The sequence below is a fragment of the Panthera tigris genome, chromosome F2, assembly GCF_018350195.1.
Source record: "Panthera tigris isolate Pti1 chromosome F2, P.tigris_Pti1_mat1.1, whole genome shotgun sequence".
Taxonomy (NCBI): domain Eukaryota; kingdom Metazoa; phylum Chordata; class Mammalia; order Carnivora; family Felidae; genus Panthera; species Panthera tigris.
Window position 1 is genome coordinate 48,318,722 of NC_056676.1, and position 26,111 is coordinate 48,344,832.

At 38.8% G+C, this 26,111-nt stretch overlaps 1 protein-coding gene and 1 pseudogene across 18 annotated transcripts in view; one reads left to right on the forward strand and one right to left on the reverse strand.

Moving 5' to 3' along the window:
- Nucleotides 1-26,111, forward strand: part of ATP6V1C1 (ATPase H+ transporting V1 subunit C1) — a 151,411-nt gene that overhangs the window by 68,839 nt on the left and 56,461 nt on the right. For 17 of the 18 annotated variants that reach the window (XR_006212880.1, XR_006212886.1, XR_006212885.1 and 14 more), the window contains 9 exons: nucleotides 1,077-1,247; nucleotides 2,530-2,597; nucleotides 8,616-8,701; nucleotides 13,235-13,329; nucleotides 15,288-15,379; nucleotides 16,413-16,511; nucleotides 18,511-18,579; nucleotides 25,724-25,816; nucleotides 25,909-26,002. Coding sequence is in view for 7 of the 18 variants with exons in the window: in XM_042972988.1 (XP_042828922.1) it covers nucleotides 1,116-1,247; nucleotides 2,530-2,597; nucleotides 8,616-8,701; nucleotides 13,235-13,329; nucleotides 15,288-15,379; nucleotides 16,413-16,511; nucleotides 18,511-18,579; nucleotides 25,724-25,816; nucleotides 25,909-26,002 (828 nt within the window). In the remaining 11 variants the exon portion in view is untranslated. The remainder of the gene's footprint in view (nucleotides 1-1,076; nucleotides 1,248-2,529; nucleotides 2,598-8,615; nucleotides 8,702-13,234; nucleotides 13,330-15,287; nucleotides 15,380-16,412; nucleotides 16,512-18,510; nucleotides 18,580-25,723; nucleotides 25,817-25,908; nucleotides 26,003-26,111) is intronic. The other variant, XM_042972992.1, reaches the window with a different exon arrangement.
- LOC102953062 lies at nucleotides 10,138-12,380 on the reverse strand (annotated as a pseudogene).

Below are 26,111 nucleotides of genomic sequence, written 5' to 3' on the forward strand. Positions count from 1 at the left end.
TTATGAAGTTAATAAAAGTCCATTATGATTATTCTACTTTATATTTTAAAGTAAATTTAAATTTACAAAGTCCTTTCACATTCGTTACATGATTTTGTTATCAGGACACCTTTGTAAGGTAGTTCTTTTCTATTCGGGAGAGTGTCAACAGTGACTGGTAGTAGAAAGTTTATGGTGGTCCTAATGAAGACATATTCAAGTAGAAATAATGGTGCGGTAATATTTTCATTTTTAGGAGCTTGTGTGCTTTACCTACTTAGATTCTGAATAGATTTGGCTCTGGACTTTTATTTTTCCACGTGGGAGGGAAGGAGAGAGATTGTATAAGAGGGTTGGTTGTGTCTTAATGGAACTGCCTGGAGAGGGAGGTCCACAGCCTCTCACTTAGATCCAATAGTGTACCACCCCCAGCCCCTGCCCTGTTATATTTTTAAGTGTAAGGCCAATTGGGAAGATTGTTTTGCAAATTCGTAAAGTTTGATGGCAGCTAGCTGTATGCCAGGGATGTGAGGAGATTCCCTTAGGTTGAATATGGGTTAAAATTAATAACTAATTTGGCTAACTTCGTAGGATTTGCTAAGCCAGATGTGACAAATTTATTTGGTGGCTTCTCTTCAAGTGCACTGATTCAGTTCCTTCTCAAAGGTAAAAGTTATGCATGTTTTAAAATGTCATATTTTGGTTTTTTGTTTTAAAAGTTTAAGATTAGCCTGTAAATTTGTGATTCTTCCTACTGCTTTTGTGGAATGAGACCTTTGGTGGCTGGTATTTTCCGTAGTTGCACCTCTTTGAATAATTCCCATTTTAGAATGTTTTGTAATTAAAAAAAAAAATTAGATACTAAATGTGTTAGGTTTTTATCATCTTTTTTCCCCCTAGTGTCATAAATAAATCCCCTTTTCCCATTTATGTGGATTTACTTCAGGTAGGTACATTTGACTCTGCTTGGGATCAGCTGCCAATGCTGGATTCGTTTTGAAAAAGGTTAATATTTATCACTTATCCTGTGACTCTGAAATACTTTAGAAACAAATGGCATTGAAAGTATTTTTTGTTTGTTTCGTTTTACCTTTCAGAGTCCCTTTTGATTTGGAAAGAAACACTTGGTAACAAATATGACTGAGTTCTGGCTTATATCTGCTCCTGGGGAGAAAACATGTCAGCAAACATGGGAGAAATTGCATGCAGCAACTACGAAGAACAATAATCTTGCTATTAGTTCAAAATTTAACATTCCTGACTTAAAGGTAAAACGGCATGGTGCAAAGTAGTGCATGAGTTCATTGTGAAGAGAACAGTTGTCTTTGCTTACATTTTGGTAGAAATTAGAGATCTGGGTTCCTTCAAAAAAAACCTCATTTCTAGCCATCGGCATAATTGAAAACTTATCTTGTTCTTTCTAATCTTCAGATTTTGTTTTTTAATTTGATTTTCTCTCGGTCTTTAAAATTTTTTAATGTTTATTTACTTTTGAGAGAGAGAGAGAGAAGAGACAGAGGAGTGAACGGGGGAGGGGCAGAGAGTGAAGGAGACACAGAATCTGAAGCAGGTTCCAGGCTCTGAGCTATCAGCGCAGAGCCCAAAACGGGGCTCGAATTCACTGACCGAGAGGTCATGACCTGAGCCGAAGTTGGACACTTAACTGACTGAGCCACCCGGGAGCCCCTCTAATCTTCACATTTTAAATAATGAGGAACTTGAGATTTTAGAAGTAAACTACCAAAGTGAATAACATTTTTCTAAACTTTTGTGCTTTTCTAAATTGTAATTTGAATTGTAATGAGAAATGTTATGAAAATATTTGATATATTATATTCACATATATCTTCAGAAGTGAAAAATCTTAGTAATATACTTCAATATCACAGCAAACCCAGTTTTTTGTTATTAAATTCATGCAAGTTTCAGTAATGTTGTAAACGTTTTACCATTAGACCTCTTTAATCATACTTTGCAGGTCTACCTTAGTTATTTAATGTGGTTAATTTAGTTAATATTTATTGAAGGTCTGTAACCTAGCAGCCTCAAAGGGAAGCAGGTTATCAGTAATTTTACAGAATGGAAAAATCACAGTATTTTTATTTTGCTGGGTAACTTAGCAGGTAGTTCTATAGAGCATTCATTTAAGAAATAACTTGAAATTACTGGTTCTTCGTATTTTGGGAGCTACGAATTCCTTTGAGACACTGATAGTCATGGACCCCTCCCTATTTAAGAGCTGCTGCTGTAAACCATGACTTCAAATGGTCCACCCATCACTGGGCAGTAGAAGCAGACGCATAGGCCTGCCATTGCAGAATCTTCACCTCTTAAATGCTGGCTGTACCCATGAATTAGAGGATTATCCCGTGCATATAAATACCTTTGAAATGGCTGGCAAACTTTTTTAACCACACTTGCACATCATGGAATAAAATACGGAGAACTTAGGATTTATGGGCCCTTCAAATCAAGATGTTGTATCACCTTGTTAAAAAAAAATGGCAGGGGATGAAACCTAAGTAGTAAAATGCTGTATTTCCCTTCCAGGTTGGCACACTGGATGTCTTGGTTGGTTTGTCAGATGAACTGGCTAAACTGGATGCATTTGTAGAAGGGTAATGTATTTATATGCATTGACTAGAGCAAAACGAGTCACTGTTCTCAGGCTACCTGGACATTGGGTTTATTATCACATGTATAGTCTACTTATTGGAATGGTTTTAGAAGATGCTGACTCTTGGGCATCTGGGTGTCTCAGTCAGTTAAGCGTCTGACTCTTGATTTCAGCTCAGGTCATCATCTCACGGTTGGTGAGGTTGAACCCCATGTGGAGCTCTGCGCTGGCAGCGTGGAGCCTGCTTGGGATTCTCTCTCCCTCTCTCTCTGACCCTCCCCTGCTCTCTGACCCTCCCCTCCCCTCTCTTTCTCTCAAAATAAATAAAAATAAATAAATAATAATAATTTAATTTAATGCTAATAAGTAATTTATTTAAATAATAAAAGAAAATGATGACTCTGTTTTCTTTGTAAATCACCTTTATGAAAGTACATTTTATATACAATAAAATATACCTGTTTGAAGTATGAAAATGGTGACTATCTTTAATATTTTTATTGAGATATAACTTACCATGCGATTCACCTGTTTAAAGTGTACAACGTGTACCTTTTAAGTGTACAGTGATTTCTAGAATAGTCGTAGAGTTGTGCAGCCATCACCACAGTCAGTCACAGTACATCTTCATCACTCTCCCACTACCACCATCACAGACATCCTATTCCTTGCCTCCCCTTACCCCCTGCCCACTTTCTGGCGCTACAGATTTGCTTATTCTAGACATTTCGTGTAAATGAAATCCTTTAATACATGATCTCTTGTGACTGGCTTTTCTTCTTGGCATAATGTTTCACGATTCATCCATGTTGTAGCGCGTATTGGTAGTTCATTTCTTTTTACCAAATAATACTCCATTGTATAGATGTACCATATTTTATTAATCCATTTATCAGAAGGTGGACATTTAGGCTATTTCTACTTTTTGAGAATACTGGTATGGATATTTGTGTACAAGTTTTTGTATACCCCTATGTTTTCATTTCTCTTGGATGTGTACCTAGGAGTGGGGTTACTGGGTCATATGGTAGCTCTATTTTTAACATTTTGAGGAACTGCCAGACTGTTTTCCAAAGTGGTTACACCGTTTTACAGACCCACCAGCAGAGTATGGAGGTTCTCATTGCTTCACATTTTTGACAAACTTGTTACTATTCATCTGTTTGATTATAGTCTTTCTAGTGGGTATGAAATAGTGTTTCAATGCATTTTCCTTTCTGTAAAAAATTTTTTAACGTTTATTTTATTTTTGAGAGACAGAGCATGAATTGAGGGAGGGACAAACAGAGAGGGAGACAGAGAATCTGAAACAGGCTCCAGGCTCAGCACAGAGCCCGACGTGGGGCTGAAACTCATGAACCATGAAACTCACAAGATCATGACCTGACCTGAAGTTGGACGCTTAACCAACTGAGCCACCCAGAGACCCCTTTCTCTGAATTTTCAATTTGCATTTACCTAATGATTAATGATGTGTTGAGCATTTTTTCATGCATTTACTGGCCATTTCTGTTTCTTTTGAGAAATGTCTATTTGGATTCTTTGCCCATTTTTAAATTGGCTTATTAGCCTTTTTATTATTGAATTCTAAGAGTTCTTTATATATTCTAGATACAAGTCCCTTATCATAATGTGACTTGCACATATTTTCTTTCATTCTGTGGATTGTCTTCACTTTCTTGATAGTGTCCTTTGAAGCACATGCAAAAAATTTTTTTTGAAGATTTTATTTTTAAATAATCTCTATACCCAGTGTGGGGCTCAAGCTCAACAACCCTGAGATTAAGAGTCACATGCCTTACCAACTGAGTCAGCCAGGCACCTCTGAAACACACACACACACACACACACACACACACACACACACAATTTTTTTAAGTATAATCTCTGTCTTATTTTTTTTTTAACAGAGAAAAGTTTTTCTTCAGTCCTTAAGGACTTAGCTCTTTACATGGGCTTTGGTGGAGGTTGTGGGGCAGCACCAGCAGGTCTAAATCGGGGTGGTGGTATTCGGTCCTTCCGTGCTTCGTGAGAGCGATTCCTGACTACCTTGTTGTGAATGGCGCAACTCACACAGTAATGTAGTTTCACATACAGCTTGGGAAGCACATAGGCGTCGAAGACACTCACTTCGGAAATGTCCTTGACTGCGGCAGCCTCTTCTATATTCTGAATAACGAACTTCTTTTTTTTTTTTTTTTAAATGTTTGTTTATGTTTGAGAGAGAGAGACACAGAACAGAAGCTAGGAGAGGCAGAGAGAGAGGGAGACACAGAATCCAAAGCAGGATCCAGGCTCTGAGCTGTCGGCACAGAGCCTACCCAACACGGGGCTGGAACTCACAAACTGTGAGATCGTGACCCGAGCTGAAGTCAGACACCCAACTGACTGAGCCACCCAGGTGCCCCAGAATAACGAACTTCTTAATGGCCTTGTCCTTGGGCACGGAACGGGCACAGTTGGTGCGGAGAATAGGCTGCATGGGGCCGTGGCCCTTTTTGGCATGACCATTATTCCTTCTTTCTTGGTCATCTTGGAAACCTGAGAGAGTGAAGCACAAAATTTTTCATTTTAACGTCCAATGTATCTATTTTTCGTTGCTTTTGTTTTGTTTGTCTAAGAAACCATTGCCTAATTCAAGGTGACACAATTTTATAGCTATATTTTCTTATAAGAGTTTTATAGTTTTAGCTTTTACATTTAGGTCTTACATCCATTTTGAGTTAAGTTTTGTATATGATGTGAGGTAGGAGTCCCCACTTCAGGGTTTTTTTTTTTTTTTTGCATGTGGATATCCAGTTGTCCTAACACCATTTGTTGAAAAGACTATTTTTTTTCCATTGAATTGTCCTGGCACCCTTGCTGAAAATCAATTCAACGTAAATGTGAGGGTTTATTTCTGGACTCTCAGTTTTATTTTGTATTTCTTTCTATTCCTTATTTCTGTCTTTATGCCGGTACCATATTGTCTTGATTGTTGTAGCTTTGTAGTAAGTTTTGAAATCAGAAAGTGTGAATTCTCTGTGTTTTTCTAAATTTTCAAGGTTGTCTTGGCTATTCTGATTCTTTGCATTTTTATATGAATTTTAGGATCATGTCAAATTTCTGCAAAGAAGTCAGCTGGAATTTTGAGGGGGATTGTGTTGAATCTGTAGGTCAGTTTGGGGATTATTGCCATCCTACCAATATTAAGTCTTTCATCCATGAGCATAGGTTTTTCTAAACTCCAGTTTCAGTTACTTCTGAAATTTACTTTGTGTTTTAGCTGAAGATGGGTGTGGGTCCTTGATAACTTTTTGCATTTTGATTAATTGGCAGAATCAGTCTATAATCCCCTTGACTCTTGGAATACAGAGCTTTTAAATAGGTAGGGTTTAGGTGAATAGGTACAATTTTGTAAAATACAGAATTTTGGAGAATCTTAGAAATGTGTATTTGATTGAAGCTTTAAGGGAACTTGAAGTCTGTGTAGAAGGATTTCCCATGTATGCTATTAGGCTTTTCTGAATCGATAGAACCACCGTAATGCAATCTTTCTGGTAATAGAGGCAAATATTGCCTCTCTACATTGATTTAACATACCAGCATATAGTAAGTAAATAGACCAGAAGATATACTGATGGTCTTTAACACTGGAGGCAAAGAGGCCAATTAGGAGACAGGTTTACAGTAGATTAGGCAAGAGATATTACAAGCTTCAACTGAGGCAAGACACTTGGCATAAGAATTAGTAAAAGGATGAAAGAAAAAGTAACAGCACTTTATGGTTACCAATTTCATGTATTCATGGTAGGGCAAATGTGAAAGTAATTATTGATGATATTCTCAGCGGACTGATTGATAGTATGAATCATCTCTTGGTTTCTGGATTACACATTTTTAGTTGAGGAAAACTCTTTGTAGTTGCCATTCCTGAGATGATGGTCTTCCCTACAGTCCCATCCCCACATTACAGTTTCAGGTGGTGACAACCAAAGAAATCTGAAGAAGGGAAGTCCCTGAGAATGTAATTATCAACACTTACTTGGATTCTTGTTAATCACCTGGGTGGCTCTATAGGTCTTTCTTTAAATTGTCATTGGGATGTCCTGCATATAGTTTAAGGTTTGTTCACATTTTTTAGGGAAGGAATCTGGAAAGTATTTAGGGTAAATGCAGTCTGTTTGGTCGTGGAATTAAAAGTTGCCTGTGCATTTTGTCTCCTCTTCTGCACTGTTATGCAACTTGTCTTTGTCAGTTTTCCTGAAACCTTTGAAGAATTTAAAAATCTGTGGTTGTTAGACCTTGGTAGAATTGACAGATGTTAGCTTTTTAAGTCTGAACATTGTGATAATGTGGAGTAAATTACAGTTTTTACTTACCAAGTAATCTAATGATAAGAGCAGCTTTTGAGGTTACCATGTGTACTCGGACATAGATAACTTTTGTGGAGATGCACAGGGACATTGTGAAGTTCTCAATTACACATTAAGTGTATAAACTTGACACCAGTCTGTTCTACACTCTTGAACTATTTCTGTGGCAAACATATGACCATTTTTGCATGTTCATAGTAAATGGTTCTGTTTACAAGATGCTTGGGAAATTATATGGGAATAATGGTTTGTCTCCTTTGAAGGGATAAGTGAATTTTGGAGACATAGCCAAATGTGTGTACAAATTCGAGTTGAAGACTTAACAGCTTTATCATTTTTTCTGCAGTTCTGCTTGATTAGGTTTGAGGTCATTCAGCATAGGATTTTTTCTGGGCCTTATTGGTTCATATTGCATGGAGTTTCTTAATTTGTCTACCAGTTTACTCTCCCTGCCATTGAGCATATGGTCCTCAGATGAATTGTCAAAAACCCTGTTTGGACCGTGTTATACTGTACTTCTCTGTAAAGTCTGACCTCAGAGGCTGTCTATCTGCAGTCTGGCTCTGGACCACCTTCCTCGCCCCCCCTCCCCCTCTCAGCACGCTGGGCAGCCTGGATTCCTCATAATACTGTGAAGGCCCATTGGCTTTTCTGCCTCTCTTGATCCTGACTCGGAGGGTGCCCTGTAGCAAGAGAATACTTTCTCCCCATCTAATCATCCTTTCAAGACCATTCCTATCCTTTATTGCCCTGCTCATGAGTCATGGTGCTTTTTTTTTTTCTTTCTAAAGTTTATTTTGAGAGAGAGCACGCAAGCTGGGGAGGGGCAGAGAGAGAGAACCCCAAGCAGGCTCCACGTTATCAGCACAGAGCTCGATGCAGGGCTCAAACCCATGAGCCGTGAGATCATGACCTGAGCCGAAATCAAGAGTCGGACACCTAACTGACCGAGCTACCCTGATGCCCCAGAGTCATTATGACTTTTTGATTACAGTAGCTGAAAGTGATCCCTTTTTCCTTTATGCTTCTCTTCTCTGTAACCTGGTAATCTCAGTTGGCACTTAACCACACATTGCTTTGTATTTAGTCGTTTGTATTTTTTGGTATCTTTTCAACTCGATATTTTGTCTTGTATACTTTTGTATCCCACCCCCTAGGGCCTAGAGGCAGACATGGAACCAGAGAAAGAACACCAAAGCCCAGACACTATGTTTCTAGTCTCAGCTCTGCCATTAGCTGCTTTTGTGATTTTGTGACTTTTGTGACTAAGTCATTTATTCTCTTTATACTTTGGTGTCTTTACTTATATAAAATGAAGGGATTGATAAGGTGATGTGTAGGTGCCTCAGTAGTTAACAACACCATGGTTTCTCTTTAGCATTGTTCCTAATAGTTAATAGTAGTTAAATAGTTAAATAATAGTTAAGAAATAGTTAAAAGTCTACGGTTACTGAGTTCAGCTTTGCATGTTACAAAATCTTGGTCCCTTCTATCCTTAAAACATTACTTAAGAAGTTATAACCCATTTGTTCTGTATTAAATAGATACATGTAAAGGGATATATAGTCCAATTCATGTGTGTATGTAGTGTGTTCATTGTGAAGCATGGAATTTAGGTCTTTTTCCTGGAAACGATTATTGATTTTTTTTTTTCCCCTCCCAAGGGTGGTTAAGAAAGTGGCTCAATATATGGCTGATGTATTGGAAGATAGTAAAGATAAAGTTCAGGAGAATCTGTTGGCCAATGGAGGTAAGCTAATGTTTCAAGATTTGATACTGACTTGTATAAGGTGAATGACTTAGCTATAAAAACAAAAAAAGAATGTAAAAAAAACTATAGATAAGGATATTAAATATAATAGAAAGCCACTAAAGATAGAATTATTACTGAATTTGGTGATATTCTAGTTACATCTTGTCCCCCTTAACATTTTGTGTAAGACAGTCTTACATACGTAGTAGATAATACAGCTTATGACATGGATGTCACGTCCTTCGAAAAGCAATATTATAAAGATTTACCTGAGTTCTTTCCTGGAGCCAGTTGTTAACTCACGTTCACAGTGTTTCTAGGTTATGTGTCTCAGCATTTTTCCAGCTGAATACTTGTCTTCTCTAGCTTTTGTATTTAATGGCATCCAGCTTCTAAAGCCTTGGAATAAAAATTTTTAATTTTAGTGCAGGGGAAATGCCTTTCCCCTCAAATTTGAATATGGCATTTCTTTACCTTAGTGCCATGGAGTAGTCTGCTACTGACCTCTCTGTAGCTGGAAGCTAATAGTTTGCTTGGTATAATAATGACTTTGTAAAGATAGTTTGACCTCACTGTTGTCATTTGTACTTGTATTTGGTGTTCTTTATGAAATGACACTTCATTTTAATTTAGGCTCATCTTTAGTGATATGTCATTATAATAAGATTTCTTTCATTCTGTCCTGTATTGCCTACTGTGATGAATGTCACTGTTGTGATTTTGTTATATTAACATTTGTTGAGTTGAGAGTCCTGGAGTATCATGGGATGTTGAGCCATGATTCAGCAAAGGACCTCAAGGGAAAGTGAAATAGAGAAGTTTATTACTCACGGGTCCTGTGGGAGGGGGCACCATACGGGGAGATCAAGGTCCAGGCAGAGAGTGGCAGGACCTGGGGCACATGCCTTTATTAGGGTCTGTGGGTGGAGTGCTTTGGGGTTCCCAGGCTAAGTTGGGGTTGGTCAGTTCAAACCAAAAAGAGTAGGGCTTTGGCAAACTTTGAGGGGGTCTTGTCTTAGGGAGAAGGCCCCGGGCAGTGGGGGAGAGTGTTTTGTCAGTGGGAGTCTATCAGGAACTCACATTTCTTGCCACTCTGCAGGCTCTTACCTAGAACTGCTCCCAAGGAAAAGGCTTCTGTCATTTCTAGTTCCCTGTGGGCCACTTGGCCACACAAAATGGATGCCGAGGCAGCAGTATGGAGTAGTTTGACTAAGAGTTAACTGTATTTAAAAAAATTTGTTTTAAATGTTTATTTATTTTGAGAGAGAGAAAGAGAACAAGCAGGGGAGAGGCAGAGAGGGGGGGGAGAGAGAATCCCAAGCAGGCCCTTTATTGTCAGCGCAGAGCCTGACGCAAGGCTCCGTCTCACGAACCGTGAGATTGTGACCTGAGCTGAAACCAAGAGTTGGATGCCTAACCCACTGAGCCACCCAGGTGCCCCTGATGTACCAGTTTTTAAATATCTTCATTCACGAATGGTGTTTTCTTCTCTGCTTTGACCACTGGCTAACTCCACTCCAGTTTTTCAATCTTCTAGCAGATGGAGCCACTCGTATCTTGTTACATGGCAGTTTTATCTCTACCTTTATTTGGTCCTTGCTTTTCGTTTGCTTTCCCATTTGTCCAAGACTGCCTCACCTTTTAATTTTATCATAATTGTAATATACATTTTTATACCCAATATCCTTTGTGGAACACAATAGGAAGCAGATTTTGAAATGTTATTAAGAAAGGACATGCTATATTGTGATGATCACCGAAGAATTGCCATCAGACGTAACTGATGTACCAGTTTTGAAATCTTTATTCACAAATCAGTATTGTATGGTGAGTTTGAATGCCATATGTAGGATAAAACAGATTATGAAAAGTATCATACTTACATTGAAACTATTATATTACTGAATCATCTGATATTCTACTTCCTGCAATAACTTAATGGACCCAACTCTACCCTTTGAATGGACCAATTTTATGATTTTCCTAGAAAGTTTTGAGTTGAGGATAGTTTCTTGCTGTTTCTTTCCATGATCCAAGGCTTCAGACAAAATCCTTGGAAACAAGCAATTAGAACCCAGTCTCTCCAGGATCAAGGAGAGATAGGAGTGAGGAAAAGGACACCTTATCGCTTTTTAAAGGCCCTCAATTGCTATGCTTTGCAGGATATGGGGGAGCGGGGTGCATACTGGAGGAGGAAAGAATCAGTCCCAACAAGCATATTGAACATTTCTGGACTGTCAATATTAAGAATGAATTTCTAAAACACAAGTTCATAAACAGAAGCTTTCCAGCTAGCTGTTAACTGAAATGCATATGCAATATAGTCAAGGAAGTACCGTGCTTACAAAACCACAGACATCTTATTTATCTCTGATTTTAAAATAATTCATTCCCTTATTGGGTGAGCAATGGAGAAAGTGGTGTGACTGCAATACCAGCTGGTGCTAAGGATTTCAGTGCTTCCAGAAGATGCAGGCTAGAGAACTTCATTAGGCACCGGAGGGGCTCTTTTCTCTCGGCCAAGATGCCCCCATGGAAGTCACTTTTGAATTTCGTTTCAAGCTTATATTGTGCAAATTCTAGTTTTGGTTGAGGATAGTCTCCAAAAGTTTCTTGAGTCACTCTCCGGACTCTCTCTTTTTTGATTCTGTTTTCATGAATGGTCCTTGAATCCGTGTGTATGTCCAGCTCAAGGGTTTCTTGTAGAGGCTTGGTGGAGTTGTGAGTTTCAAAGGTCTGACTATACTGTTTGAAAACAATAGCCTTCAGAGAGTCCAGATACTGGCTTCTGAGGTCCATTTTCACAATCTTATGGTGATTGCTAGCCACTGTCAGTGCCTGACCCAGAAGGGGTATATTGCTCTTCAGGTGGCAGAAGGAAGTGAAGGTGTAGGGAGTCTGGGAGTAATACAGCACACAAACAGGTTTGTACTGGTTTGACTTTCTATGCTGCGTTCCCCAGTCAATTCAGATCCGTACTGCATTCTCCTCAGCGTCTCTGAAGCTGACCCTCACATTTTTTAATGCTCTCCGAAGAATTTTCTCAAATGAACTTTTGAATTGTTCCGTATCAAAAAAGGTCAGCGTCTTCACCTGGTTCTTTACTCATTTGAAAAATATCCCAAACTTTCTGGTGCCGATGAAATTGAGTATAAATGATGTCTAAAAGGGCTGTGTCATGGAGACTTGCACACTTACTCTCACAGAGCAGAACCAAGTCCTGAACGAGAGATTGCTTTCTCTGCCGGAAGTTTACGGTCTGCAGTTGATTTGCAGACAAAAAATCCCAGGCTTTGGGGATTTTCATCATTTCAGTCATTGGGATTTTCAAGATGGTCCTCATGATAAACGTGGCAACAGTTTCATCCATCTCTTTGGCAATTGGAACATGTGGCGGTCGTGGAAAAGTCGCCCCACAAGCCTGGGATGTGGCTTTCTCAAGGTTCCTGCCACACTCAAGGGCCTGATCCCACACTGCGCGGGTCTCTTAACAGTCGGTTATCTCCAGCAGTGTTTCTTCTCGGCCAAGAGTTAACTGTATTTTTAATTTAGTGTTTCTCTAACCTCATTTCTTCTCCTTGCAAATAATAGATGCTGAATAAATACTTAGTCAAACAAAAATTTAGTGATTTATTCTTGCTCTTTGTTACAATAGTGATCCTGACCTAGTTGTTTACTATTTCTGTTAATTTGTGTTCGGGGCAGAATGATAGAAGGTAGATATATTAAGTTAGGATGCATTTACTGATCTTGTAGGTATTTGATGAACTAGGACATGCAGTCTAGTAGGTGGAATGGGGATTGACAGTCCACCTGGGTGGCACTGCGTCTGCAGTTGCTTTTAGAAATAGCATCCATATTGACCCCTTAACATTAATGTAGGAAGAAACTGAGGAGAGAAGGATATTTTGATGTAAATTATTTTTGCCAGTTAGCCATTTGGTCTCCTTGACCTTGATCCCATTAGACTTGAGAAGTAAAGTCATCTTGATTACTGAACTTTCCAGGGAGTAGTTGTTGAGTGTCTCTTTGGCTTTACATTTTTTATTTTCATTTGAATGTGAAAGGGCCTGTGTTTTGAAGATTGTTGTATAGACTCCTAGAAACGGTTGTTACCTGGTTTTAACAGGTTTATTTTCAGTTTATTTGGGTAGGCTGGCAAAGAAAGAACATACTTGCATCAAATTCTACTTATTGAGGAGTAGTTTCTTAATCTTTGTGTCTGTTTCTCCTACATATGAGGTATATCATGGGTATGTGCATATTCCATTTATTAAGTCATCACGTTAGAAGGAGCATTTCTAAATATAAAATTCTGAGTAAGAAGAGATCCAGTCAGATGACAAAGTAAAAATGTTGATTAATCCATTACTGAATATAGTTCCACATTTTAAAAATCCGGACTCTCCAGCAGTGATGACGTTTTTACTGATTTTCTCGATGCAAATTTCAGCATTAAAATTTATTACTGTGTAGCAAACTATGAACGTTCTATTGCTTCTCAGTAATTAATTTATTTCCCTATTTCAGTTGACTTGGTTACTTATATAACAAGGTTTCAGTGGGACATGGCTAAATACCCAATCAAGCAGTCCCTGAAAAATATTTCTGAAATAATTGCCAAGGTAAGATAAAAAATGACACAGGTAGGACACACTGATTCGTAGTGGCTTTATTGATTTTATAAGTATTTAGCTGTGAAATACTGTTTAGGTTTTGAGAAAGCAACTGAATTATATGTGACTGATAGAAATAGGAGGTACCATTACTACAACTTTACCAAAAAAGAAAGATGTTAAAAAGTGTGATACTTTCCAGTGTACATTATCCAAGTTGTGTAGTTTACTTACTTAAGTGGTTAACTTAAATATTACATCAACAGTGTTTAAGTAAGGAAAAAAAACTTTAAAATCCTGTAATTATTACTGATACAAATTTTAAGGGTTAACTGAGATTATGTAGAACAGGAAATTGGAATCTATTAAAGATTTAGGAGTCATTCAGCTAGTGATAATGATTACTTTGGCATGTTTACATACAGTACTGCTTCAGACATTAAACTTTATGGGTTTTCTGACACCTTCAGACGTTCAGTATTGACCCTCGACACAGAAAAATGCCTGTATTCATGTACACATGATTTTATGTACGGTTTCAATGAGTACACAGATCCTGAAGCTCATCCATGAACTCACCGAGTTAAGAGTTCCTTTTATATTACAGTCATTGAACTTGAGAGAAAATATAAAAGTCTTACCTGAAACTCCAAACAAGGCAGATAGACAAGGATCTATTAACTGTTTGTCAACATTTTGACCTGACTGAGATGAAAAGTGGAGTTTAAATTACTTGGACAGACTTTCCTTTTCCTAGCTTTCAGTGACTTTGAGTAAGTGCTGTATAGTTAAATATAAATGAGTAGATTATCAAGGATTTTAAAGCTGAGGTAATCATTATAATATAATGAAAATCAGTAGTTTGATAATATAAAGTGGTGCTCTTACTATGATTGAAGTCTCCTTATTTTGGTCCAGTTATCAAGGATTTAATCATCATTTTCTGATACTATTATAGATGAGGAAATAGGCTCAGAGAGGTGAATTGACTTACCGTATTGCCACACAACTGATAATGGTAGAGCTGAATTGAAACTCATTCTTCAAATGTTAAATCTGCTGATTTGTATGTTCTCCCTACATTGTTAGTAGTTTTAGGACTCTTTTTGAAAAATCAGCTTCTGTAACATTTATAAATACATCTAACCACAATTTCAATTTAATTGAAAAAATATTCTATGTAAGAACAGTGGCATTATGAACAATAAAACTCTGTGTAGCTTCATTACTTTTGGAAATTAATCCTTCAGCCTTGTGAATTTAAAGCTTTTTAATTAATAATCTCTATACCCAGTGGCTTAGATTCCATTTATGGTTTAAGATGTAGTATCATAACAGTAATTAAAATATATGTGGACTAAAACATTATCTTTAGTAGAAGAGATTCATATGGAAATTACCAGGGTTATTAAAAATGAAGGAAGTTATTTTTTTAATCATCTTTTAAATTGTGCTTTTACATCAAAAAGAATGAAATCTTGCCATTTGCAACAATGTGGATGGAGCTAGGATGTATTATGCTAAGCAAAATAGGTTAATCAAAGACCAAACCATATAATTTCAATCATGTGGAATTTAAGAAACAAAACAGATGAACATACGGGAAGGGGGAAAAAAGGAGAGGGAAACAAACCACAAGAGACTCTTGACAATAGAGAACAAACTGAGGGTTGATGGAGGGAGGTGGGTGGGAGATGGGCTAGATGGCTAATGGGTGTTAAGGAGGGCCCTTGTTGTGATCAGCACTGGGTGTTGTACGTAAGTGATGAATCACTCAATTCTATTCCTGAAACCAATATTGCACTATATACTAAAATTTAAATAAACGTTAAAAAAAAAAAGTTGTCCTTTTAAAATAATAGTTGTTACATCAGCAACTAGTGGTATTTGTTTTTTAAAGTGTTCAGGTACAGCTACTTTATTTCTGTTAGAAAAATTTTGCTTATTTTTCTTTTTCATTTTTAAAGGGAGTGACTCAGATTGACAATGACCTGAAATCTAGAGCATCCGCATATAATAACTTGAAAGGGAATCTTCAGAATTTGGAACGGAAGAATGCGTAAGCATATGTGAATATTAAGAATTGGGCAAGTGCTGAATGAGCTATTGTTGGGGTTTAGTGAATTCCAGTTTATTCTATTTCTATAATTAAAATGGTGTTTTTTCACTTCACGGAGAAAAATTTATTAATTCAGACTAGTCAAAACAGATGAAGCTGATTTATTCTTGTTTTATAAAACTTGTGAGTTGGGTCCTAATTTGTCCCTTGATCCATTTGTGTTTTCACTGAAAGATTGCCTAAAATTGTTTCAAATTGAATCATAGTTTAATTGCATAGCAATCACCTGCTGCTTAAAAGAATTCTATCAAAGAATTCTATTTGAATTTTATCAAAGAATAATTCTATCAAAGAATGTAATTTGTCTGTTTATCTGTTTTCCAAGTTTAGCTTTTTTACATGTTAGATTTTCCAAAAGTAGGACACGTTTGTTTTCTTGATCTCATTGTAGTATGACCACTGCAAGTGTAGCTTTAAATGTTTAACTATTCAAGTTACACATTCATATTCCAGAGGGAAAGTTGGTTGGATACTATCAGTGGTACAAACAGGGCAAGTCACTTTCATTATGAAATGTACTGGGAGACCAAATGAAGACTGATTTGATTATTGGGTTAACTAACCAAAATTGCCTAGGATCAGATGATACCTGGGGAGAGGGAGGAAGATCAGAGATTGTCCTTAGATGATGTAATTTTGTAATTATGATGAAATAGGTTTTAATTGGCATACAATGAATAACGCTTGCCCAGTCAAGGTACTAGATATGTAATCAGGAGAAGAGTTGAATTATAATAATTAAAGCAAACACAAGGGGAGATACTAGAGGCAAATATTGATAAATGGTAGCATTTCTTTGATAGTGAGGGTGGGAAATACTCAGCTACATTTAGTCTTCTTACAAAGTAGAAACGTTACCTAAGACTAATCAGTCTCTTGAGGTGTACATATAGTAGATGTGAATGTAATTAGCCTGATACTTCTTATGTTATGGAGGCATGATCAGCCTGATTATTTTCTTCTTACTCCTCAGAGGAAGTTTGCTAACTAGAAGTTTAGCAGAAATTGTGAAGAAGGATGACTTTGTTCTTGATTCAGAGTATCTCGTCACATTACTGGTCGTGGTTCCCAAGTAGGTCTTTTAATTACTTTTGCTTGTTAAAATATTAAAAAAAGTTAGTGTCTGATACTGTAATTTTAAGTTTTCCATAGAACTCAATTGTAAAGGGAATATTATTACGTTGTCATTCATTCCATCAACTAACATGTACTCAGGTGGCACGTAAGTAGAATTTAGTTCATAATCTGATAATGGAGACATCAATTATAAATTGAGATTCCAAATCAAATTTAGCAGCTTAGTAGAGTTGGCTTATTTAAAAATTAAATAATGCTAAATTATTAGATTTAAAAAAATATATAGATTTTAGATTTTTCTATAGGAGGAAGCTTTTGTTTTTCTGAAAAATCTTTTTTTTTTTTTTTTTTTAAGTTTATTTATTTATTTTGAGAGAGAGAGAGAGGAGGAGAGGCAGAGACGGGGAGAGAAAGTACAGAGCTTGAAGAGCCCAATGTGGGGCTCAAACTCACAAATCTGTGAGATCGTGACCTCAGCTGAAATCAAGAGTTGGACGCCTAACCAACTGAGCCAGCCAGGTGGCCCTTGTGAAAAATCTTTATGATTGGTTAGGATGAATTAAGCCCTTTAAGAAGCAAAGGATAGATTAGATCTGGGGTTGGCAAATTTTTTCTGTGAAGGGTCATATAGTTCATATTTTACACTTTGCCAGCCATAGGGTCTGTGTTACAGCCACTCACCTTTGCCATGTCGACTTCGTGGTTGTAGCTGAAAGCAGCCATACACTGTACCTACAGAATGGATGTGGCTCTGTTTCAGTAAAACTTTGTTTACAAAAACAGTTTCAGGCTCTCGGCATAGTTTGCTGGGTTAGATAACCCTTTGAAATCTTTAGATTAGGTCTTCTGTGTTAATTAACATTTGATCATTGTTAATAAAATGAGGCCTTTCGATACTCATAGGAAGAATTAGAACTCTGTGTGCATGTGTGTCTATGAGAGAGAAACACTTAATGATTTCACTTCTGACTTGAACTGAAGTCTTGCTATCAGGGAATCTTTGGAGGATCCAAACTGAGGTGGAAAAGTTGGGGATTCTTCACAGTATCGGTGTACGAATTCTTCCTTTGCTATGCTCGCCATTTTTTTTATCTGGTTACGAAATGGGGAGTATTAGAAAATGATGCCTCCTGGAAAGGATGGGAAAGCACCTCCGTTGAATTTACTGTGGCTACACTATCATCTGACTTCTGCTTTTCTCCCCTAACTTCAGAATACTATAGAGCACTGATTTTTTATAATAAATTTCTGTGTGTCTATGTTTTTATGCATGTAGGAAAATAACCTTTGTGCAGATAAAAGATTTGTCTCTGTTTTTATTGAAAACTTGTGTTTAAAATCAGACGTTTTTATAGTTTTCGCTTCGCTATTATTGAAACCTAGGACCTGGGGCACCTTCCATGATGAATTAGTCACCATCCTGACCTATAAATCCTGTAGTTCTTTATCTTGCAAACATAACCTTCTCTCCCCACACCCCCAAAATCCGTTGGTCTGTAGAGAAAGTTGTTGCACAATGTTCTGTGGAGCATGGTTTACTGTCACTTAATTTACTCAATACTTCCTGGTACTTTGTGCTTTTGGTAAATAGTTTGATCCAGCCCTTCATAATGGCCAGTGAACAGAAATGATAGTGATTTCAGTATGGCCTTTGAATTTATTTATTTTTAATGAGGTAATGCATTATTGACTCTGAAGTTTGAAGGTAATTTAGAATGTATACTTTGCTTTACTACCTTTCCAAACTTAGTTCTAGGATGTGCCTCTTTTGCAATAGTTACTGGATGTAAGAGAGTGGTGAACTGTATTTCTTGCTTCACTGCTCACTGTATTTGAAATTCATTCTCAGTAGGAAACTTGAATTTTGTGTGTGACATAGATTTGAAGTATACTTTAGTTGAATTTCCTGTTTGTCCCATATTTTTTTCTGTCTCAGCATGGCAGGAGGTAAGACTTGTTTTTCTTTTCCACTACTTACTGTACCTTTTTTGCAGGTTAAATCACAACGACTGGATTAAGCAGTATGAAACACTAGCTGAAATGGTAGTTCCAAGGTCTAGCAAGTAAGTAGTAGTCTTTGTAAAACCTGTTGCTTTCCTAGAATTCCTTTTATAGTTGGGATGTTGGGTTAGGAAATATCTTTTTACCTTTTCTTTGTGGTAAGTTTATGGTTTCAGAACCATCTTTTTCACCTCATAAATAAGTTACGCCAACTCTAGTTATCACGATCATAGACCTGAAGGGGATTTTGTACAATATGATCGACTCACTCATGTTTATAGGTGTAGAAGTTTGAGGCCGCAGAGGTGAAGTGATTTGCCCAGAGTCGCACATGTCATTAATGGTAGGGCTAGAATTAGAACCTGGGTCACTGGTGTGGTACTTTTTCTGCTGTGCTGTGCCACCTTCTGAAAATGTTTTGTCCGGTATTTATTGTATACCTACTATGTGTCTGCCATTCATTTCTCTTGCAAAGGAAATGTACCAAAATGGCTGCTAGAGTACCATGTTGTTCTGTAAATGCTCACCATCACTTTCCAGTGAGCATAGAGACTGTGTAATCTGTATTTTCCATTAAAAATTTTGCATTTTAAATTTATAGATTAATATACATTATCTAATTTGATATTTACAACAATTCTGTGAACTGGTTGGAGCAGTTATCGCTCTTGTGGATAAAGAAGTAAAAATGCAAGAAGAATTAAATAGTTATCTAAGGCATATGGCTGCATTTGGCTGTATTAGTGTCCGGTGACAAAGTTAGGACTAAAAGTCAGGTTTTTTAACATTAGGGCTCGTACTGTTGACGCTACCTTGTCATTTTTTTCCTGTGTTCTATCATTCCACGTGAGATGTTCTCCGAGGAAGTATTAAATACAGTATATATGCATCGCCCAAGGATTCTTTTGTGTGGATACCCCTCAAGAGGTGGCAACATGTGGTGAGAGGAAGGTATAGCAGATAGTAAAGAAGTGGTATTAGTGAGATTGGGCCCATGAAGTATTTGCTTTTCCAGTTTTTATATGGGAGGTACCTTAGTATAATAGAAAGAGTACTGGACCCAGGGATTTGAGTTCTATTGCTGGTTCTGCTACCAACTTGCTGTGTGACCTGGGGTAAGTCTTAATTTCTCCGGGCCTCATTTTCTTTGTAAAAAGAGCATAGCACCTTCCCAGTACACGTTATGAGGTTGTTTTAAGGCTTGATAAGGTATACAAAACATGAGGTCATATGATTATCGTAGTTTCATGAATGTTGATTTTTTGAGAACTAAACCACAAACCCCTGCTCATCACAAATTTTTTTTTTTTTTTCCCCATTTCGGGGAATACCTTCTGTTCACACACCAGCCCTTCGCATGGCAAACTGAAGAGCAAGGTGGTGTCTTCATATTAGTTTTCCACTGAAGGACAAATAACAACTGCATATACCTTTGTACTCTGTAGGCCATTAAAGCCAAAGAGGTTGACTTGGTGTCCAAGAGGCAGGGGAAGGAGGGGACTACGGACCCAGTGCATATGGAATGCAAGTTGTATATATGCCAGGCCTAAGGTCCAGAGGAGTGGTGTGGAGACACGTTTCCAATTTACTCTGAAAGAAGGACTCTAAAAATATTACTTCAGAGAGTTGCATCTTTTGAAGATTAATTTAGTAGTTTAGAGGAAAAAATGCCAGGTGGGAATGGTTTAGTGTAGACAACACCTGTCTTCTGAATGACAGATAAGTACTCCCTGACCACCAGTCGGTGGAAACATCTGTTCTACCTTTTTCTCAGTTCAAAAGACATTTGGAACCATTGCCGTGAGGCTTAGCTTTTTAAATTTAGTCCGCAAGAACAGCAGCATCTCAGCCGACACCGTGAATAGCACGATTCACTCATGGGGGACAGACAGGCTGTAGTGGGTTAGTCTGGAATTTTGTCCATTGTTCAGGAAAGAACTCTAGGACTTGATGCTGGTTTTTTTTTGCTGATCATAGTAACTAACATTTTTGAGTAGCTGCTGTGTGCTAGTAATTTTTCTAAGTGCTTTATTTTTAAGTCATTTGTGAGTAGTGATGCATTCACTTGTCGCTTCTTGGTACGTAAGTCCTTACTTGGGAGCAGTGAAGAGGAGAGTGGAATTGTGAGGTAGGAGAATGGATTGAAAAATACTGTCTTCAAACCTGAAGGAAACAATGTCACTTAAAAAAAAACCCTTAGAATCTTGCTGTCTGCAAAATTTTCTACTTAACTCTTAAAATTATTGCAGACTTTGAGCCATGCCACTGTTGTGTAGATAAGTGTAGGGATGCGTGTAAATGCCATGCAAAGTTACGGCCAAAGAAGTGGAGGCTGGCTGCTGTTCTGCTTCTTGTTGGAAAGCCTGCTCAAAGAGAGGTGTTTTTCACCACCTAAGTGGTACTTAGGGTTACCACTTTTCTTTTTTACGTACTTCTGCTTGTGAAGATAGTCTGACCAGGTCCAATTGCTAGTTAGCTTTGCCTTTTCTGTGTTTTTGGAAGCAGTACCACAAATGCATTGGTTCTTCACTGAGATTGGTGTTCAGGGGGCTAGAGGAACGTAGCTAGGAAAGCCTAGAAAAAACTTGTGCAGAGAAAAGTTTCCTTTGGGTTGTATAGCTGGGCTTGCAAAGATAACTTTTATGAAGAAAAGCAGGAGAGATGCCCCTGCAGTGACATGGGAAGATTGGTTAGGGGACAGAGAAGATGGCAGGTCTGAGTCTTAGGAGTGAACTAAGAAATCAGAAGTGGCAGGCAGAGTTAGTGAGCTCCAGAAGCACGGCCACTCACATGGGTTACTGAAAGTGCCGTGAAACACCTGGAAAATGTTGACGTTTCCTTCAGGCCTGGTTACATCTGTGTGAAGATAGTGCTGCTACTTCTATGTAATAGAACTAAAAGAAAGGAGTGTGTTTGGTGCATTTATTTGAATCTAGTAGAACTTAGGCAAGCTGAGTTAAGCCAAACTGAGCTCCTTTTTAGGCTGTTCCTGGCCAGTTCCTAGCCAGCATCACATCTGGGAAGTGTTTATGTCCATGTTTAATCATGAAAAGATGGTACTTTCTTACCTCTTTCCTCTCCTTCTGGTTTTCATTTTGTTTCTATACCTTGGTCTCATATATCACTTAAGGTCACTGCTTGTTTTGGCTTGGTTTGAAATCCCTCCAGCTTCTGGCTTGTCAGCTCCCTGATCCCTGCCACTCGCAGATCTCCAAGTCCACTTGAGTTTTGCATGCCCTTCCCTTGCCACATCCCTGACTTCTAGAAAGGCTTTACTTTTAGAAAGGCTTAAACCTGTAATCCAGCTCTTGACCCAGAGCCTTCTTTCTGTTTTTTTTTTTTTTTTTTTTCACTGTGACAGAACCTGCTCTTTGACCTTGTCCACATCTCCAGTCCACCCTTTTACCTTGACATTGTTGATTTCCTCCAGTCATGCTGCTTCTCCTGCTGAACCTGGACTCTGAAGTCATCACTTTAACTGTTGTCCTGCGTGCACCATCGTCTCTGGACCCTGTGACTTCCTGTGACTTCCTCCCCTCATTAGCCTGTAATGCAGCCTCCTGGCTTCTATGCCTGAATTGCATGAGTGAGACAGAATGTGGTAGCCCTGAGTATTGGCTAGTGGACTTGGGCTCTTCTGTCTTAGTGGGACAACCTGTTCTTCTGTCAGCGCCTTTTCAACCACCCCCAGGACTCTGGCCTCTGCCTGCGGCTTTGGGACCCTGAAATCTCCATCTGTGGCCTGGTGATCCCCATAGTTTCAGACTTACACGCCTGGATTTCTCGGGCACTGCACATGTCTGTACATCGGTAACCACAATAGGACATTGTCCCCCCAACCTCAGCCTCAGTCGCCCATCTCCCTTGTGTGTGTGGGAGCAAGATCTGCCTAGTTACCAAACCAGAACATGGGAGTCCTTCATTTCGAACTCTTCCCTCTCCCTCCCCCACCCCCGCCCCCGCCCCACCCCAATTTAACCAGCTGTGTTATTTCTACCATCCGTAGCATTTGGTTGAACCATATGAAATTGCTATTTTGTAGGTCAAAAGTGGTCAGATACCAACAATTCATACAGGTCCACCCACTTAAAGCTGTTCCTCCCCCTCTTCCCCTCCTCCCCCGCCCCTCACTCCCTCAGCTACTAATACTGCTTTAGTTTAGACTCCCATCTCTTGCCTGGCCTATTGTAATTGCCATTATCTGGGCTCCTTATCTCCAATATTTTCTTCTTCTCATCAGTCTCCTGCATTGCTGCCATTTTCATTTTTGTGGTGTACCAGTCTGTTACTGGCACGTGTGTGTACACACACACACACACACACCCTTCGTACCCTGTGTTCCAGCTACACTTCTTTCTGGCAGTTCCCCAAATGCACCATGCTGTTCCACACCTATATGCGTTTGCATATGGGCTTCTACTGGCATGTTCTCTTCTTTGCCTGTCTTTCAGACTTCCACTTGGCATCACTGCTTTTGTGAAACTCTTTAATATTCTCTGAGGTAAAGTTGGTTTTTGAAATTATTTTTTTAATGTTTATTTATCTGAGAGAGTGGGAGAGGGAGAGGGAGAGAATGAGTGGGGGAGGGGCAGAGAGAGGGGGAGACAGAATCCGAAACAGGCTCCGGGCTCCGCGCTGTCGGCACAGAGCCCGACGTGGAGCTTGAACTCATGAACTGTGCAATCCCCAGCTGAGCTGAAGTGGGACGCTTGACTGACCGAGCCACCCAGGTGCCCCTGAGATAAAGTTATTAATTCCCTTTTTGCCCCAATATGTCACATATATCTTCTGATACACTGACAACTCTGTATCGTGTTACTTGTTTCTTTCTGTTTCCTTTATTAGACCCGTGTCTTGAGGTCAGAGAACCACTTTGTCTTAGTTTTGTTCCTTTTTTTTTTTTTTTTTTTAAAGTTTAGTTTTGAGAGAGAAAGCACAAGTGAGGGAGGTGACAGAGAGAGAGGGAAAGAGAGAGAATCCCAAGCAGGCTCCACACTGTCAGTGCACAGGCTGATACGGGGCTTGAAACCATGAGATCCTGACCTGCGCCGAAATCAAGAGTTGGACACTTAACTGACTGAGCCACACAGGCACCCCCTAGTTTTATTCCTAATACGTAGCAAGAGCTGTGCAAGTTTATAGAGAGACGCAGTACGTGCTTTTGTGGTGGTGGTGGTGTGTGTGGTTTTTGTTTTGTTTTTGAGGCTGAGTACATGTTAAATGATTGAAAGTCCATTGTACCAAGGACACGTGGTTGGTTTTTTTTATAAGATTTTAAGAAATCTCTTTCCTGGGGATAGGAAGGAAAAGCAAATAAATGGTTTCTATTTATTTTTTTCTTAATAAGGTAGCACAGCAGGATTTAGTCCTAAAATAAGACTGAATTTTTATCGTGGCTCCCTTCATCATAAGTATTTTAAATACACCAAACAACTTCGCCATGACCTAGGTCTCTACATGACAGAGGAGCCTGCGTAATAGACACCCTGCTCATGGTCTCAGAGCATGTCAGACATCAGGCGCTTTTGAAACGGTCTTTAAAACAGCAGAGTACCATATGAATTTAAAAGATTACTGTGACAGTGGTGGGATATTGTTAGGGGTCTGTAGTAGCCTGTCAGGTTGGATTTGGATTTCTTTTGATCACAGTGTGCATATTAGAGTCAAGCCTGGTAGACCAGAAGATCATTAAAGGTTTTTTATTAAGTTCTGTCCATTTGGTAGCTGCCTTGCTTTGGATTTGATAGTCACTGGGAGCAGGAACTAAGGGTAATCGTTTTGAGAGGGCACCTTTCATTTAAAAAAAAAATTTTTTTTTTAATTTTATTTTAAAGTAATCTCTGCATCCAATGTGGGGCCGAATCTCACAACCCCAAGATCAAGAGTCACACGCTCTGCCGACTGAGCCAGCCAGAGAGGGCACCTTTTAAAAGGAAGTTTAACTGTTCTAAATCCGCAGTAGCTGGGTTTCTGTGTCAGTGATGACAGTGGCCATTCCTCCCAGAGGCATCTGCTGGGCCTATTGCTGGAGAGGAAGACTGAGAATCAGTGGCTTCAGTTCTTCTAGCCATTCTGCATTAAAGCATTGTAATTGCCTCCTGAATTAACTGCCAATCAGGCAGTTCTTAGACTTCCTGGAAAAACTAAACTTGTCCCCCCCCCCCCCCCATATTTAGTAAAATATCTTTGAATTCCACAAGCACTCCCTCAGGTTTATAAAACATTTTTTTCTGATTTTAGAAGTACCATGTTATAAATAAAAACTAAACAAATAAAAAAAAAACCCGATACAGGAAAGATAGAAAGGAGAAGAGACCCCCCCCCCCCCCGACCCGCCACCCACCACCAAGTGATTCTCTTGCGCCACCATCATCACTGTTGGAACAATTCAGTGTATAGCTTCATAGACCTCATACATGGGATTCTGTACATAAGTAGCTGTAGGTAAGTTTTGAAAGCCAAATCAGGATCATAGTATACATGAACTGTGAAGTTTGCCTTTCCAATCAGTGGGTCTTTCCCCCAGGCATTTCAGATGTATATGGTAGTTAAAATTTCCCCATCGTGTCTAGAAAAGTCATTCCAGTGATGTCCATGGGAACTGTGACTGGAGGAAGTTCTGATCTCGCTGCTGGGATCTTCTAGAGCCTAGAAGGAAGCCCTGAGATGCATAAAAAAAAATCTGAGATGCGTCAGAAGTTGTTTAGACCATTGCATTTGTCAGTTTTTGAGTTAAGATGTGGAGGGAGACAAAGGAAAGATCTGTGGTAGCAGGTACTGGCAATGCAGAGAGGGTGGGCCAGGCCTCAGTGGGCTGGGTTGGGCTGGAGAGAGAGAGAATTTGTTTTCCAGAAGAGAAGAAGGTATTTATTAGCAAGAAAGCAGGGAAACTCTGGAAATAAACTGGCTCCTGGTTTTGCTTCAGCCGGCCTGGCACTGTTACAGATTGAAAAGCATGGTCCTTAGAGTTTGGACACTTCACTTGAGTTAATGTTGGATTTTGTTGGGTTAGAGAGAGGTAAATGTAACATAGGGCTGTGAAGGCATTGTAAATAAAAAAATCGTAAACACAGATGGTTAGCATTGAGGTGGTTTGGGAAGAAGGGCTGCTGCCCTTTACTGTTCCTCCTCCTCCTGTTTGTGAAGTCTGCCCTCAGTGTGAGAGGAATAAATATCAAACTTTAAATGGACTTTTTTCCCCCATAGTGTACTCTCAGAGGACCAAGACAGTTACCTTTGCAATGTCACCTTGTTTAGGAAGGCAGTTGATGACTTCAGACACAAAGCCAGGGAAAACAAGTAAGATTATTATTTTTTGATTTTTAATTTGTTGATTACCTATATACACAGAGTGGACAATTTTGGTTTTCTCCCTGCTCCCCAAAATTTAGATTCATCGTTCGTGACTTCCAGTATAATGAAGAAGAGATGAAAGCAGATAAAGAAGAAATGAACAGGCTTTCTACTGACAAGAAAAAGCAGTTTGTATGTGTTGTTAATATTCAATATTATCAGTGTTAAGCAAAAGAAGAGGGCAGCACTGCTATCTTCTTTTTATTTAAAAGAAAACTCTGATTTTACTTTTCAGACACTT